We start from the raw sequence: 18,292 nt of genomic DNA, 5'->3' as shown, positions 1-18,292 counted from the left end.
CCACTTGTGCAATTTTATTAAGTCTGTTTATTGTCAATACTGTATATACTGCTCCTAGTTGTATACTTCCTTCTATTTAAATGGTTCATATGTTGTTACACTTTGTTTAGCTCTTTTCTACTGTGTTATCTGATGCTTCTTGTTTTCTGCTCTATCCCCTTTGCTGCTGTACACTGCACATCTCCCCACTGTTGGACTAATAAAGGAGTATCTGATCTGATCTTACTTGAGAGCAGGACCTGTTGATGTGTCTATAAACTAGTGCTGAAGTGACGACCAGTAGAGTAGGAAGAGGACAGGAGAATGGTATGAAGAGTCTTTAATGTTATGCTGTCACTCTGCATGTGGTCAGTAATAAGGAGATTACAGTAAAACATACAGAAAGCAGAGCAGGACAAGACAACCATGTAGCAGATATGATAATACAGAAGAGATTTGAATTTGAGAAATATACAAAGAATAAGCTCTGAAAAGGTTTTATAGCCCACCAGTGGTGAATATACTGTCTGTGTGTTTCAACACCAGACTGACTGAATTGATGACAGATTTTCTGTTTCTGCTGTCAGACAGACTGAGTAGAACGTTGTGATGAATAAATGCTACGTGTTAACTGACAGTACTTCCTGTGTGATCAGCTGACAGAGAGCTGGAGGTGACACAAAGCTCCTCAACACTCCCATGCAGCAGCTGAATGTACGGCACCCACAGAGCCCCGGGGGAGGACAGTTTAGATCTGATGTTAAACAAGACAAATATGTTTAACTTGTATTGACGGATTATTAATCATATAATAATGTAATGTTTCACATCTTTGAGGTCGGTTTGAAGCCGTCCACTCATCTACAGATGCGCTGTGGTAACACTCCATATAAAGATGCTTGATATTTGTAATTGTGTAGAGTGAAGTTTCAGCAATACATGAACTGTGTTGAACTCTAGTGTGCCCACTAGCTGAGTACTGCTGAGAATCTTTACCCTTTTTTGTATTTAACGAAGTAACCACAATCCAATGAGGACCAAATGAGTCTCTAAAGTGATGGATAGCAACGCTCCTAATGTGTTGGCTAGAGAGAGACTGTATATATCCATAATGTGTCATTCACTGCTCTTCCCGTTCTGGCTTCAAGGTGTAAATTACAATCAGCACATGGAACATGATTTCAGATGAAGCATTGTGTAATGGCCGTCTGGTGTTAGAAGAAGGAAGTGTCTGAAGAGAAGGCCCCCGCCAGCCTGAACTCCTCCCTCATCAGCACACAGAACAGCCTCTGAGGCAGAGCTTTGGAGTACGGCGCCGGCCGAGGGACGCACGTACGCAACAGAATCTCCCGGCCCGCCGGAGAAGGGAAGTCGGGCACTTTGTTGCTTCCTCCCGTTGGCTTCCGCTCACGGCCGAAGTCTTCGTCCAGTGGTGCCAGGAGGGCAGCCTGAGGGGGGAGAACAGGGGAGATGTTACAACACCGCCAATGAAAAGGTATACAGAGAAGAAGCTAAAGAGGTTTGTGTGTAGCCTGATACACCAGTTAAAGGTAACAACAAGATGGAAGCTAGTTTAGCTCATTTATTTTCACAATAAATACATTTAAAAGGTTTCTTATTCAACAAATGAATGAAAAGACTGAAGCCAGTAATAAGTTAGTTTGTCTCTTTCTTTCTGACTTCCCTCACCTGTCTGTGTCTCTCAGCTCCACAGACTCTGGTTCCTACTGGTTCCTACTGGACATGTGGCTCAAAACATATCGCTTTTATACCACAAGCTCACTAGAGATACAAAAAACACAGCTGATCACTGTAGTTTTAGAAAACGTTATTGAAACAGGTGGAAATAATGGACGATTTCAGGGTCAGATGACTAAACATCTGGAGCTCTGTCGTAGTTTAGGTCTAGTATTTCCTGAAGCAGTGAGTGGGATTGAATCAAAATCAAATAATGTGCCTTGATTTGAATAATCAATATTACAAACACCTATCAGATAATGTTCAGATAATGTTCAGATGATGTTCAGAAAATGTTCAGATAAGCGTCCAACATGAACATAAAGTTGAATCAACACATCTCAAAGTGTTTCAACGGGACGTCTGGTTCTAACTGCTCCAGAACGTCCCATCCAACCCATCTTGTTCTACGCAGTCAATGAATACTCCCTGGAGCGATGTGGAGCTGGCCAATGCTAAAGAAGAAATACTGTATAAATGTGACCCGCTCTATCAAAATGAGTCGGATGTCACGGCAGCGCATTCTTGTAAAAACACGTTTTTTTATGAAAAAGTGTGTTTTGAGTTTTTTTTTTTTTTTATCCGTTTCTGAATAAATAAAGTCTCAGCTTTAATACATAGTAAGAATCAATGTAAAATTCAAATGATAAGTCTAGTTTTGAAGCTCTTAAACATAACGTTGTCGTAAAGTTTTTACCGGAAGTCCGCTGTATTGACTCGGCTCAATAGAGCTGATTGACAGATTGTGGTTGACAGAGGAGATAGCTGGCTTGACAAGATGAAATCACGTGAGGAAAACATCGCTCGACTTTTAAATTAAATTCATGTTAGAGGTGCTACATCTGACGACAACTGGACCGACTTAAATTCAGATTATTTCACTGCACTGGGTGATGAGGACAGCGGGTGCACCGAGTCGGGTCGGACGCCCGGCTAACGCTAGAGGCTAGTCTAGCTCTCAATCCGCTGATCAGGACGGAGAAAGAGAGTTGGAGGAAGGCGAGGAGGAAGATATTCCACTCATGGCTGAGCCGATGATGACACACAGTGTCTCTGATTAAAGTTATTAAATCAGGACAGTGTTATAGAGACTGAGATCGCCCGGCCGGGAGTACCAGTGTAGCTGCAAACTGTACAACAGCGCCGCCCTCTACACCGGAGGAGATGGAGAGAAGACCCGACCAGATGAAAGAAATGACTGATGGTAAGTTCTTATAGTTAAACTACACTATCCTTATTTTATCTGTTTGTTTTAAAGACTTTTAAAATCCCTAGAGCAGGCTAAGAAGCATTAATAGCAGCTAATAATGTGTGTGTCACTGTGTGTAGTCTATAGGTGTCTGTCTGTCTCAGGTGTGTCTCTCTGGTGGTCTGTCTCAGGTGTGTCTCTGAGGTGTCTGACTGTCTCAGGTGTGTCTCTCTTGGGGGATATCATTTTAAATAGCAAAAGAAATAGCTTAACATATAGTAAAATGATATGTTGTATATTAATCTGATATCACATGGTGAATAGGCTATGTTAATGAATATAAGGCTGTATTGATATGATAATGATCAGGCCTCGTTCAACAATGATTCAACATGATTTAGCCAGCTTAAAATCTTTGAGATGACTTGATTTTTCACTTTATGCTTTTCCCTTTATGTCATTTTGTAGATGAGAAACATCTGGATCTCCTTGAGAAGATCAGCTCCCATATGACCCTGTCAAAGGACGCAGTGAGCTCCAGGAGAAGCCAGCAGAATGTGCACAGGCAACGCATTTCATAGTCTTTCTATTATGTCTATATTTCTATTATATATTATATAATATTGTACATACATAATATGTACATAATATTTGTTCATATGTTATCCATTTTCTAGTATGTTTTTGTATTGTTTGGATATGGACTTGTAAGTTTGTGCATGTACCTGTGTGCACATGGCTCCATATTTAATATTTTTAATTGTGTATTCTTCATATAATTATTATTATATTGAAATAAACATATATACTATATATTATATCATATGTACAGTATATTTTTTTAATATTTTATCAATTTTATTCCATACATTTTGGATTCTTTTCTACATGGACTTCTAGCCCTATCTACTGTACTGCTTGTGGTCATACGCGTGCACGTGGCCACGTGCACATCACGTGCTCGTGACTATGTGCACATGTATGCATGAAGGTATGTGTAGGCTACATTATGAAATGTTGGTTGTCACTTTTGACCAAGAAATATTGTGTTCATTTAGACTTGAGTCTTAATAAACGTGTTTTAATCAATGCAAAAAATGGCTGAATATGAATTCTTATCTTTAATGCCCTTTTTCTCAAAAGTAATGTTTCATGACAGTCGAACTTTGAAAGAGCATATCTCATCGAATATTTGTCGTAGAAAGATAATCTTGGTATTGCCATAAAGCTGAGACTTTCCTCTTTACAGTCAGACAGATAACTCAAAATGTGTTTCGGGGTCAATGTGACTCATAATGATGGAGCAGGTCACAAATACTATCGGCAATAAATCATTTGAAGTTGGATATTTTTGTCTGAATAGAATTTTAACTGCAAATGAAGAAACAAAAAAAGGTTTGTCTGATTGTACCAGGAGGTGCTCCCATCAACCGAGGAGGATAAAGTAAACGAGTTCTGGGCGACTGTGAGAGAGAAGTTGTGGCCATGGAGACGAGATCTCAACTGAATAACTTAGTGACTAGAGAGTAAACCTGCCGGACGGAGCTGAGGGATTCTTCATTGGACACCAGAACTACCGGATGTGGTACTTAGAACATTACATCCCATAATGAAGCTTCGGTGACTAAAGCAGCCGAGGCAAAGAAGGAGATCTTCTCCTATTTATTCGGGAGAATAGGGTTCCTTCATATAGTTTCAAGATCCAGATATGACTGGCATATCATGCAACATGTTGTGATTGAGTGCGTGTGTGAAAACTAGTTAGCAAGCAAGCAGAGTCAGCTAAAAGCATGGGATCATCAGATCAATGGTTGGAATAGAAAACAGAAGTGATCAATCAAATTGTAAAAAAGTTGAAAGGTTGAGTTAGCTAAAAGTAATGTAGAGATGGTTGAAACGTCCAGCTTCTGACATCCAAAGATAGAAGCATGAACGCAAACTTGACAGACCAAAACATCATTCAATAGTATGAAAGAAATATATTAACAATTAACACTTTTATATGATTAGATATGGTGTTAAATAACATCAAAATTAATCCAATTAAAATCAATTCTATTTTACTGTTTGGGAATTTAGAGGACTCTTGGGAGCTTCCAGAAGTTCTATATAATATCTCTAAAAGAATTCTAATGGATCTTTTATTTTAGGGTTTTTAGCCAGAAGAACACAATTTTATTAAAAGGGAACAAATAATGATAGATCTTTGTTTTCTGCATACAAAAAGACTGATAGATAAAAAACAACAGGTCAAGTATTAAACAATGAGCTGGACAGATGCTCTTAAGTCTCCCGCAAGAAAACTACAGTACGTATGCAGTATACGAAGAGGACAGCAGGAGAAGTCTGAAAAGGTTTGCGGACCATTTATTGCTTTTGTTATGTGTATAGACTTAATAGAGGATGAAGAGGAGGAATGAATACCCCCAATTAAAAGGGACTGTTGGTAACTTCTTACACGTATAAATCATTGCAGGTCGGTGTCCCATGTGTGCTCGCATGTGTCTACGCTGTTCAGACTCAGACTCCAACACAAACTACAGTGAAGCACCAAAACCTCTTGGTTGTATCTACTGAAGCCCGTCTGTTAAACAGTGTTGGCCGCGGTCGGAGGCCGTAGCTTTGGTCTCCAGGACCGGAGTCTCTGCTGGACTCTGCTCCTCTGCCTGCCTTCACTCACACACCGCGCTCGTTCTCACTCTTTCTCACTCTTTCGCTCCACCTCACGTGCATGCGCGCACACTCCACACTGCAGAAGAGTTAGTTTAGCTCTGAGAATATCTAGTGAATGTACAGTGGATGTTTGTGCAGAAATAACTGCTGCAGCTCCTCCAGACCAACAGAGGTTTCCCGTGTCTTGTGAAGTGACGGGGCTCCGCAGAGTGAAACGTTATCGTCTCCGACCAAAACTCCGGCGTCTCCCCTGTTCCCTCCGGCCGCGGTCGGGAGGCTGAGGCAGGAAAAGCCAACACTAGGATCAGTATTGATTCATGGAGAGACCTTCGTCTGGTCAGCTAACATTACTGCCAAGCAGCTGAAATATAGAGTGATATTGTGGTTTTAGCTGACGTGTGTCGCCTCACTGTTTTGACGGATGCTCGCTCACATTCAGGTAGCGCGTGCACACGGGCGAGCGCGAGCAACAGGACGCTGACTGTCGTTGATATTGTGGCCACAAGTGTCGCTGTTAACAAGACATTTCTGATTCTTACAAACAATCCCTTTTAATGAAATCATTTGATCATTTATTTTCAATTTAGATATGTTCTATTAGGGATTACCACTGTATATGGAAGGTTTTGTGTTTTTGAGAGCCTTACTGTGTGCTTCGCTCAGTTTTCTGTATGTTTGTGTGCATACGGCAAAGAAGAATAAAGATACTGTTAAAAAACAGTTTCAACAAAAAGTGAACATTAGAACCTTCATGAAGGTAGGATCGGCTGCAGGACTGTAGTGCTAGACACCATTAGCTAGGTGGAACTAATAAACTGAGTGTGCAGCTTCATGCTTAAGACATCTGGACCCACCTGAGATTGAATACACAGAGATGAAATAGATACTAGGCATAGTTTGACAATTTGGGGAATGTTCCTCATCACATTATTTCCAAGAGTTTGATGAAAATAGCAACAGCACTCTTAAAGTACAGAGGTGGAGCCCTGAGCTTACAGACTGGAGGCAGGTGCATTGACTTCCTGGACTCATGTCACATGACACAGTGAGGCAAACAGCAGGGATACAGCACTGATGTACTGGGCAGATGGATAAACTGGTGTTTATCCTAACTCCACCTAAAAACCACAAACTTCTGTTTGTTTACTGATTAAACAAAGAGATCCACCAGTGGATTACTGAGCTGCTGAGCAGATGTCGGCAGGTGGACTTTATAAGGCCAGCTGGTTCCCCGTTCTTCAAGTCTTAACGCTAAGCGAGGCTAACCACGTCCTGACACAGACAACAGATTGACATCAATCCCAACATCACTCCTGGAAACAGAGCAAATGAGCCCATTTCATCAAATACTGACTTATTCTTTAAGATGAAATCTTTGCCAATGTTAGACTATTTCATTACCAACGTTCAGTTACAGCTGTTTGTTTTTAGATGTCTAAAATCTGTCAACTTGTTTTGCTCAATGAAAAAATGGTTTTGTAGAAAATTGTTTATGTTTCTTCAAGTAAGATATTGCAAAAACACGTCATCCATGAAACAACATGCTGCAACAGTTTAACTGGTGCAACAGGCCACTGAATGATCCTAGTCTAGTCTAGTCTAGTCTAGTCTAGTTCAACACGGTACAGGACCTTCCATGAAGCAGAAAAGGGGATTCACTTTACACGAGGGGTCCCACAGTGACATGCACACTAGCCCTCCTGTGATGTGGTATCTTGTTTACAATATTTGGCATATACATATAAATATGGTATATACAGAATATCTCTGTATACATGATTAGAATAGTATTCAGGTTTCTCATCACAGTCTGCAGCTCTGACTTGAGTTCTTTTAACATCAGGATGAGGATGTGCACGGTGGTTTCTGGCTGACCACACACACAGACCAGAGACCAGAGACAATCCACGATATGGGGAGGACATACAAACTCCACACAGAGAGAGGTTCAGCCGGCAGGTTCAGACACACAACCTTGTTGCTGTGAGGCGACTAGCAGCTAACCACTGCAACACGGTGCCGCCCATGAATCTGATGATTGTGGCCTGAGCGTCTTTGGGTGGTGTGGGATTGGGTCTTTGTTATTTATATATAAATGTATGCATGTCTGGTTCAGGTAGGTTTTAGGACGTGTGAAGACCTCTGTCAGCATTTCCCTTTAAAGTGTGAATCCTTCATATAGTGTTTCTTCTATGTACATGTTGGGTTGGGAAATGAAACGGTTCCAAATTAGAACCACATCCAAAGTGCCAAGAACCAGGTACCCGTTAAACAATTGTTGTGCTTATTGGTTCCTAAACAGCTGCACAGTGGTTCAGCAACATCTGTTTGCCATCAGCAGCGGCCGTCTCTCTCTCTCGTCCCTCACAGCGTATGGCGAGCCGTTTTAACATTTAATAGCTAGACGGGATATTCATTAGAGATATTTACATCTGCTTTTTGACTCGTATGTTGTTTATATGACTATTCAATCCATAACCAGAACTGGAACCACAATTAGAATCATTCAAATCCAAACGATACCCAACACCATGGACATGATATGAGTCAAAGATTTGACTTTGCAGACAGTGATCAGAAACCTGGATCAGGTGTTTACATACCACATGAACCCAGTTACAGATTCATTCAACTAGCTATGAGGAAACTATGGTTTATTACAACATGGGCTTGTTTTCATGGCTCTGTCCATCAAGAGACGCTTATGGTGAAGGTAAAACCCAGTAACCAGGATAGGATTTTAACACATACAAAGAAAACATACGCGTAAACACACACACGTTCCGCCTGATTACAGGTAATCAGGTGGAACTAAGGGAGAAACTCTTGTCCTCTTATTTTTCCTCTTAGCAGAAAATAGAAGAGGAATTGAAGAGGTTGTTGCTCCATGAGGCCCGATGTGTAGTGGCTTTGATTGATTTGGTTCTATGTGCTTCTTGGAAAATCGATGTATTCAATAAGGTAGGGGGTGTGTTAACCGAGACAAAAAGTAGCTGAGCTGGAGCTACAAGAAACCAAACAGCAGGAGCAACACCACTAAAACTACCACAGGTAGAAGATTTTGCTGTGCAAACCTCCACGTCATCAAAAATGTCCTGCTTCTTAAAACAGATCACATCGGAAAATATGAGAGGAAATGAAGATGAAATAGACATTTCTGTTAACATATGATGGGCTTCAGAAAGGAGTCTAAGTGTCGTCATCTATGGAAGTGATTGAAGCTTTGGAGGAGAATGTGGCTCTGTGTGTGTGTGTGTGTGTGTGTGTGTGTGTGTGTGTGTGTGAGTGTGTGTGTGTTTTATACCGTACAAATCTTTAACTACTGTATGTAAGTTTTTATGGTCCAATAGAATGCTTGTTGATATAATGCTTTAATGCTGTCTGTTTTCTTGTGAACAGGTCCCTCTGAAGCTGCATTATCTGTTGTTATTTGACCACTAAGGGGCCACAGGACAAGCTGTCAGCAACGTTGCCGTATTATCACCTCAAGTTGTTGTCGGCAAATGTGTTATCATTGGACCCACACATCCAGCAGACACAGAGCAGTATCAGCACTCATGTTTGTGCCCACCTGTTGAATCTCTCCTTTCGGCTCTATTTTGGTCTCTACCAACTCCAGAGAAACAAGATTTGTTTCTTTTCCAGCTCGTTGCTTACTTTAGCATACAGCTCCTTCACTGAACACAGTGGCGTACAGCTCCTTCACCATTAGGATTATGAAAGTAAAGTTTACCAGCCGTCCAATGCTCTGTAGAGCTGAGTGGAACTGCAGAGGTGGTGATAAATAACAGATGGGGATTTGCTCCATTGTTGACTGGAGGTTTAAGAGATCTCCATCTCAGACTACCTGTTTAAATAACAGGCATAAGCAACTAACTAAAGCTGGAAACAGACCTTAGATAGGCAGACTATACCCAAATATACACTCAATTGAAAGTTTTGACTGTAAGAGAGTGCACATACTGCACAACAAAGTAAATAGGGAAAGCTGTAAAGTTATGTCTCTAGGCAACCCCACAAGATAATTACAATATCTACATTTTCCAATAAGAGGTATAAATAAGTGAAACAACTACATTTTTAAAAGTAAATGAATGTGAGCGGTTCCTTGTGGTGCATACAGACTTCTGGAGCCCAATCAGATCTGCTTATAGTGTGTTTGTGTGTGTTGGTTTGCTGTGGGGATGGTACTAAGGGACTGCTGAGGGGTAGAGGCTCGTGGTTACCTCGTCACTGGTGAAGTCAGCCAGCTTGACGTAAGCAGCAGGGGGAGAAACAACACAAAAAGACAGTCGAATGGAGGACATGTAGAACAAAAAAGAAAAAGCACATATTTGTGTCTCAGGACACTCTGAGGAACTGAGGAACTGAGGAACTGCTTAACTACCCGATCGTTCCTAGTTCTTGCATTGCAAACACAATAAAAAAGGGGAGGGGGTTCTTCGAACTGTGGTCTTAGAACTATGAAAAAGTTCCTCCGGTCCGAATACGCCTAATGTCTCACACCTGTAAGGGCACATAAATCAACAGGAGGTGTTGTTGAAAAGGAAAAGGGACAGTGGAAGAGAAGATTCCATGTTCTCCATGGAGATGTGGTCCACAGCCAACATCAGCACTATTATAGGCACTGTGAAACCATGGGAATGTATTCCACCAGTTATCATGCAGGCAGTAGAATGGTATGGAGGATATTTATCCACATAAACATGTCACTGTGTGGACCTGGCTGGGATCATTCTTCTATGAGTAAGAGAACTACAGACATTAATACAGACACATTGTGTTCAGGCTTATTCACATTTTAATTCTGTTGTTCTGAAAGGTTTATAAAACATTATTTATTTGGTAGCCAATACCTGACCTATTTAATGAGTCCAGTATCAGTGCTGATACCAATCCACTGACTGGATCGCTGCATCACTATAACTGTGCCAGCATCATGGTAATGGGAAATTCATTTGCACTTCAAGCCTGGGACACACCAGGAACGTCAGCAGCGCATGGCGGCTGCGTGGCCTGGTGGCTGCGTGATTCACACGTTGGGTGTTCACACCAGCTGCGTTTCAGCTTCGTATCTGCTGCTGCTGCAGCTGCTGCTGTCAGCTCTTTCTTTCTACATAGAGTTTGCCTTTTAATGGCCATTTCATTTCATTATAAATATCATTTATATTTATTTTAGACTGAGAAAGGATAAGAAATGTGTGGTAATTTGTAAATAATAGTAATAATCCACCATTAGAACTCCATACTATATTCATTCATGGAGCTCTCTAAGTCAATGCATGTTCTACAACACTGTCCGGCACATATTTCAGAATAAAAGCCTTGTGTTAACAAATTAAGGAATTCTGTCCACAGAAAAAATGCTTGAGGGCTTTTATTTTGAAATGAAAGCAGGAAGTGTTGATTTAAAAATAAGTCTTTACTTTTTTTCATCTCCGTAACATGTTCTACAGATAGACCTCAAAACTGTAGTAATGTAGTTGGTATGATGTCAATATACAGTCAATAGATCACCTTCACTGTCTGTTGCTGCTGTGAGACGCGTGCGCACGCGTTAAAAATAGGCGAGACCTCTATGAGACGCAGCTGAGACGTGTGACGCGCGTCTCCCGTGGGCAGTGTGGCTGCTCTAACCTGATAACACGGACGGCGAAATAAAAAAACAACAGGTAACACAGCCGCCACGCGCTCCTGACGTTCCTGGTGTGTCCGGGCTGTCAAGCTGGCTGCAACACACCAGATGTGTGTAGCATCAGTAAGGGGTCTTCTAGCTTACTAGCTGAGGCCTGAGCAGGTCTCAGTCCTGTTTCTGCAGCTGTCAGCGGTGTACTGCCACCCATCCACTGCTGACATGAAGCACAGATGATGATCAGTTGAAGCAACCTATTTGTTACTTGAAATGAAACCTACCTACAGTTTATGAAAAACATACCATAAATCATAATACCTGGTCTTGTCACATGGTAAGATACACTAGGCTACCATAGCCATATAATGAAATAACCCCCCCTGGTGAACTGTGTCCCAGGGAGAGTGAGGCTGCTTACCCTCTGAGAGTTGACAAACAGCCGGTGGATGATGCTGCCCGCCGGCCCCTGGCCAGCTCCAATCACCCCCACCTCTGGTTCTTCCAGCAGGGAGCTCACAAACCTGGACAAAGACATCAGATATGATTCCAGTGGATCTGGTGACATCAGTAAAATGTCACACTTGCTTTGCATGTACAGACGTAGGCAAAGTTGTTGGTAACGTTCCGTTAAAGAGAGAAAAACCCACAATGGTCACTGAAATAACTTGAAACTGACAAAAGTAATAATAAATAAAAATTCACTGAAAATTAACTAATGAAAATCAGATATTGTTTTTGAATTATGGTTCAGCAGAATCATTTAAAAAAACAAACTAATGAAACTGGCCTAGACAAAAATGATGGTACCCTTAACTTAATATTTTGTTGCACAACCTTTTGAGGCAATCACTGCAATCAAGTGATTTCTGTAACTCTCAATGAGACTTCTGCACCTGTCGACAGGTATGTTGGCCCACTCCTCGTGAGCAAACTGCTCCAGCTGTCTCAGGTTTGAAGGGTGCCTTCTCCAGACTGCATGTTTCAGCTCCTTCCACAGATGTTCAATAGGATTTAGATCAGGGCTCATAGAAGGCCACATCAGAATAGTCCAATGTTTTGTTCTTAGCCATTCTTGGGTGTTTTTAGCTGTGTTTTGGGTCTTTATCCTGTTTGAGGACCCATGACCTGCGACTGAGACCAAGCTTTCTGACACTGGGCAGCACATTTCGCTCCAGAATGCCTTGATAGTCTTGAGATTTAATTGCACCCTGCACAGATTCAAGACACCCTGTGCCAGATGCAGCAAAGCAGCCCCATAACATAACCGAGCCTCCTCCATGTTTCACATTAGGTACAGTGTTCTTTTCTTTGGATGCTTCATTTTTGCGTCTGTGAACATAGAGCTGATGTGACTTGCCAAAAAGCTCCAGTTTTGTCTCATCTGTCCAAAGGACATTCTCCCAGAAGCTTTGTGGCTTGTCAATATGCATTTTGGAAAATTCCAGTCTCGCTTTTTTATGATTTGGTGTCCTCCTCGGTTGTCTTCCATTAAGTCCACTTTGGCTCAACAGTGACGGATGGTGCGATCTGACACTGATGTACCTTGACCTTGGAGTTCACTCTAATCTCTTTGGAAGTTGTTCTGGGCTCTTTGGTTACCATTCGTATTATCCGTTTCTTCAATATGTCATCAATTTTCCTCTTGCGGCCACGTCCAGGGAGGTTGGCTACAGTCCCATGGACCTTAAACTTCTGAATAATATGAGCAGCTGTAGTCACAGGAACGTCAAGCTGCTTGGAGATGGTCTTATAGCCTTTACCGTTAACATGAAGGTCTATAATGTTCTTTCTGATCTCCTGAGACAACTCTCTCCTTAGCTTTCTGTGGTCCATGTTCAGTGTGGTACACACCATGATACCAAACAGCACAGTGACTTCTTTTCACCCTTTGAATAGGCAGACTGACTGATTACAAGTTTGAAGATACCTGTGATGCTAATTACAGGACACACCTTAGTTTAATATGTCCCTATGGTCACATTATTTTACATCTTTTCTAGGGGTACCATCATTTTTGTCCTGGCCAGTTTCATTAGTTTGTTTTTTAAAATGATTCTGTTGAACCACAATTCAAAATCAATATCTGATTTTCATTAGTTCATTTTCAGTAAATTTTTATTTATTATTACTTTTGTCAGTTTCAAGTTATTTCAGTGACCATTGTGGGTTTTTCTCTCTTTAACGGAACGTTACCAACAACTTTGCCTACGTCTGTAGCTGACATCCACTCTTCCATTCACAGCTGTGCGACTCAGCTGACTAGAAACGTCCAATCATAGTCACGCAGGTGTACGGTCATTATAAAAAACATCCTCCTCTTAAGATCTAATATCCATGGACGTGTTTGTTAAAAGGTATAATATGCAAGAATTAACTAAAAATTCTTCTGATACCAAGGCACAAGTCCCCCTTTAGCTCTGAGATACAAAGCAGTCATAATTTACGGATGACAACGGGTTGTGTTAGGTTCACGTGTTCCAGTGATCTCCTGCTCCTCTCTGTGCTGTGAGCAGCTATGATCGGTGTGTGTCTGTAGTTAGATGAGAGCAGCGCTGAGCCACAGCCAGCAGACAGGAAGCTGCATTCATTCACAATCCGGCAACCCGGCACCTTCCTGCAGGGTTGTGCGGAGTTGTGTGGAGTTGTGCGGAGTTAGTTGTGTGTTTATTTGTGTTTTGGAACGTAACCGCCGGGAAACAATCAGAAAATAACGTTTTATTTCTCTGATTCGTTGCTTTGTTCTCACTAACGCCGCTCCCTCTCTTCAGTCACTCTATAGCTCGCTCCACCATCGCTGCTCTCTCTCTCGTTGAGCTGAGGAGGAGGGGCCAACTATGAATGCTGTGTGTTTACAACCAGAAACCGACAACGGTTACATATTATACCTTTAAGGGAGGGGGGTACTTTTCTCAGCACAATCCTCTCTGAAACAGTAGAGCCTTCCCGCCAGACCATATAAACATTTGCTATAAATGGTCAGTTCATTCACACAGTGTTTCCCCTACCATTATATTTGAAGTAAAAACACATTGCTCCATAATTTCTGACAATGAATGATATATTTGAATTCAGGACATCTCTGACTACATATAGAATCGAAATCAAACATTTCTACTGTATCAATTTGGAGAATGACAAAATGAAAGTCCCATATTTGTACCTTGAAATAGCTACTGTAAACACGGGTAAGTCCGGCTGTGTTCCAGCTATCACCAGCTAACTTCAGACAACAGTTTTTGGAAGACTTAAGATTAGTCAAAGAACGTCAGCAAACGTCTTAATGTTTATCTTATTTATTAGATATTATTTAATCAAAATGTGTATTATGTAGTCCACCAGCAACCCCGACCCCATCCCGACCCTCTAAGACAGTTGATCTTGGGGAAACGCTGTTGCCGTGTCTCTGACTGAATAACGGTGTGGAACTTACTTCTCCAGCTCTTCTGTGTCCTCCCCCTTCCCGCCCTCACAAATGGCAAACTTGGCCTTGAGCGAGCGAGCTCGGGTGATGACCGTCTCCATGGCCATCAACTGGTTAATGAAATCCTGCAGATAGAGAAAGGTCACACAATGCATGCTGTCAGAACTTCACATTAAATGTGCTTTGACTCCAACACATTAACAAGTAGAGTCAGGAGAGATGATGTTAGTGTTTGTTCACTCTGTACTTGAGCATGTTGGATCTGAAGTTAAAGAGCGACTACAGCAACTACAGCGACTACAGCAACTACAGCGACTACAGCAAGTACAGCGTCAAAGTACTAATTGGAATTAAAGGGCGAACGGCGCTTTATATGTATTCAATGTTAGGGAATCAAAATGTAATGGGCAAAAAATTGATAATTAATAAGTAAGGGGGTTGCTATGTCCCAATGTCATGTTGGTAAATCATATGTAAGCTTTTAGTTTTCTCTTAATCAGTTTTTATGAACACATTTTAGGGAAAGAAAATAAGAAATGAATGAATGTGGCCCATTGATTCTGTATCCATTAACCACATCCATCTCATTACGTCCCAATGTCCTGCTACTATTACCCTAATACCTGGAGATGGTTCTTGGTTTCTAATGTACTTCTTAATTTTATCACTTCCACACATGCATTAACTGTGCTGCTGATGCCCCCCCACTCCCCACACTTTCTCCAGCCTCTCCTGGGGATTGATTAAAAATTGTTATTATCAAATGACTTCATCTTTATACTTTTTATTACTTTTCTCATCTTACCTTTCACACTACCCTCATTCCCAATATAGACAAAGTCTCTCTAGGTATATATCTATATAAGGATTTGTATATAAGTAATTGTACATATTGTTTTATTCTATTCTAATGTAAATATTTGTAAATATGTTGTGTGTGTAGTGTGAACGGGCTACAACTCACATTTCATAGTGCAACCCTATGTTGTAAAATGACAATTGAATGAACCATGTAACCTTGTGGAGACGCAGCGTTCAGTCTTTATATTATTCTTATATTATTCTTCTCTTCATATATCTGGTAACAGCAAGCTGCAGGTCAGGCTGCAACTCTCCATGCTTTCAGATCAACACTGAAGAGTGTTTTTATGATTGTCATCTCTTACACTGCACTTTAACTTATATTCTTGCATTTTGTAATTTATATCTGTCTTATTCTATTTCAGCTTGCTTTAAGTTTCTGTCTCTTGGAATGTGAATTGACTGCTTTTAAACTGTAATTAAATGTCTTTTTATATGGTTTCTTTACACTTTGAATTTGCCTCGTTGCTGAAATTGTTCTATATAAATAAAACTTTCCTTGCCCTTGGGTAACCTGATTATTTGGATTTGTTTCGATATGCTATTACCTGGAAAAGGCAGACAATTACAAAATATTTCAGAGGGGAGATTACTAAGAAATTGAAGGGAAATACAAGGAAACATTGAATCATTCACTGTTTACTGAAGAACCCCCATTCATTGTTTCCTTTTAAATCCAATAGTGCTGGAGTACAGAGCCAAACACAGTGAAACACCTCCAGCATGTCCTCAGAGAATGATAATACAGTCAAATCAGTGAGAAAAGCCTATGGTTGGTTTTATGTTCCTGAAAGGTTTAATCACGTAAACAGCTGTTAACGGACACACTGTCAGACTGTATTGGACCTTCTCCAGTAAATCCCAGCAGTAGATTACCAATGGGATGACTGAACACAAAGAGAGAGGAGCGTCAGAGGTTCTCATCCTAAAAACAGAATGAGCCGCTTCAGTCCTTCCTGTCACTGACCTCTAGCTTCTTGTCGTCTGGTTGTGAGGGTGTGCCAGCAGCTTGTGCGGCTTGACTTGTCGCCTGCTGAATGTTTTTTCTGACTGATGGAAGTCTTCTACTGACTCTGTGAGCAAGGGGATCCGGAGGAGACAGGGGGAGAGGGAGAGGGAAAAACAATGACAGAGGTTGTAAGAGTATTAGTCAGGGAGAATATGGAACACCGTATACCCATATCCCACTGTTGATGCACACATTGGATATACACTTCATTAGTGCAATACACTGGGCTCATACATAGTTTAACATTTGACATATTTGTTAGAGGCGGCCACGTTCAATATTTATAATAACAAATGTATCAAAATAATCTGTGAACACAAGGGAATAAGCTGAAGTGAGTCTACAGCTCCACATGTTTTACTGTTTGATGTCACAGCAAAGTTTTCGACAAAAGGACTCTTGACTCACCTTCCTCCTTCAACTTTAGAATAGCAGCGTGGAGGACGCAGGAGCAGGAGATGGCGGGTCAGGTCTGCAGGTTTTCTGCACTGTGCCATAATAATGCAGAACCTGAAAAGATAGTGAAAACCAGGTTTAGTCTCCACATTCATCTGCCTTCAGTCTGCTTCCTGCTGCTCCCTCAGTTACAGTACATCTGATACACTTAATTAAGCTGCAGTGGGTAGAAATGGAGTAAATAAGATTTAAAAAAAGTTATCTTTATAAAACAGTTCTCCGGTGCTCCTCATGGCATCTGCAAGATTTCATGGAAAACAACCAATCAGAGCCGAGCTGAGCCTTCCGTCTATGAACCGGTTTAAACTAGGCAGCGCTGATCAAATTATGAATCAATATTCTGTTACTGTATATGCTCTATTTCTCTCCTCACATGTTCTCAGAAACATTCTTTTAGTGTACTGTTTAGCTGTAAAATGAGAAGGTTTGTGACCCGGCAGCCATGTTGAGATCTGCTGAGGAAATACCAAGCGCCGCCCACCAGCCGGAGCACAGCCAATAGGAACGCTCTCTCTCTCTCTGAAATGACCTGTGACTGGTCAAAGTCTCCCGTCACGAGCTAGATGTTCTAAATCCTGTAAACAGAGCCATGAGGAGGAGCAGAAGTCTAGTTTTCTCTCAGAACACTTGAATTACAATATGCTGAAAGGTTATTATGGGATTTTTGTCCAATGATGCCAAAAACATCCTGCCAACTGCAGGTGTTAGTCAGTGACTTTAGATGTCAGTTGTAGGTGTGTTGTCCAGCTGTACTGAAAATTACCTTTTCAGCCTCCTTCGTGTCGTCAAAAAGTCTTCTCTGGCGGCGTGCAGGTGTGACCCGGGCCGTCTCCCAAGCCTCCACCCACATGTTGCCTGGGATCTTCATCCTGGCACTAAGCTCTCCTTTCACCACTGTGTCGCCCTTTTCGTCGACCACCTCCTCCTCCACGTAATCTTCTAGGCGAGTACCAGCGCACAAAGCCTCAGGACACAGCCCGGGTTGGCAGCCTGTGGACAGATTTCAGTCTTTGTTTAACTGATCTGAAACACACCCATGGTCTATCGCCATGGGATCAATACAGAGCCATAGAATGAACCAGTAGCTGGACAAATATATTCCCCCGCAAAGGAAAAGAATGGAGCCCTTGTCATGGTATTGAATAGATAAATAGAATAGTTGAAAGTGTGTTGTATGTCTTGGCCTGGTTCACCTTAAAGGACTCCATGTCAGAGAGCAGACAGGCACCTCTGCATCCGGGCACGGAGGTGGGTACCTTCAGCTGATGTGCCCAGTTTTGGCCAGTACTTCTGACTGCTCCTCTAACAGATCCTCTGTCATGGGAGCAGGTCCTG

General features: G+C 41.6%; 1 protein-coding gene across 1 annotated transcript in view; it reads right to left on the bottom strand.

Moving 5' to 3' along the window:
• Positions 1-302: 302 nt before the first annotated feature.
• The window catches only part of rab3gap1 (RAB3 GTPase activating protein subunit 1), a 33,494-nt gene continuing 15,504 nt past the window's right edge, over positions 303-18,292 (bottom strand). Inside the window, 15 exon segments of the mRNA XM_037754467.1 lie at positions 303-1,427; positions 9,805-9,828; positions 11,629-11,731; positions 14,641-14,756; positions 16,460-16,551; positions 16,554-16,565; positions 16,910-16,952; positions 16,954-16,989; positions 16,991-17,011; positions 17,721-17,894; positions 17,896-17,920; positions 17,922-17,947; positions 18,151-18,186; positions 18,188-18,235; positions 18,237-18,289. Coding sequence (XP_037610395.1) covers positions 1,194-1,427; positions 9,805-9,828; positions 11,629-11,731; positions 14,641-14,756; positions 16,460-16,551; positions 16,554-16,565; positions 16,910-16,952; positions 16,954-16,989; positions 16,991-17,011; positions 17,721-17,894; positions 17,896-17,920; positions 17,922-17,947; positions 18,151-18,186; positions 18,188-18,235; positions 18,237-18,289 — 1,043 coding nt within the window. The 3' untranslated portion in view covers positions 303-1,193.

Source organism: Sebastes umbrosus, chromosome 20 (assembly GCF_015220745.1).
Source record: "Sebastes umbrosus isolate fSebUmb1 chromosome 20, fSebUmb1.pri, whole genome shotgun sequence".
Classification (NCBI taxonomy): Eukaryota; Metazoa; Chordata; class Actinopteri; order Perciformes; family Sebastidae; genus Sebastes; species Sebastes umbrosus.
Note: the sequence above shows the minus strand (reverse complement) of the source record. Positions and strands in the feature narration are given on the sequence as shown.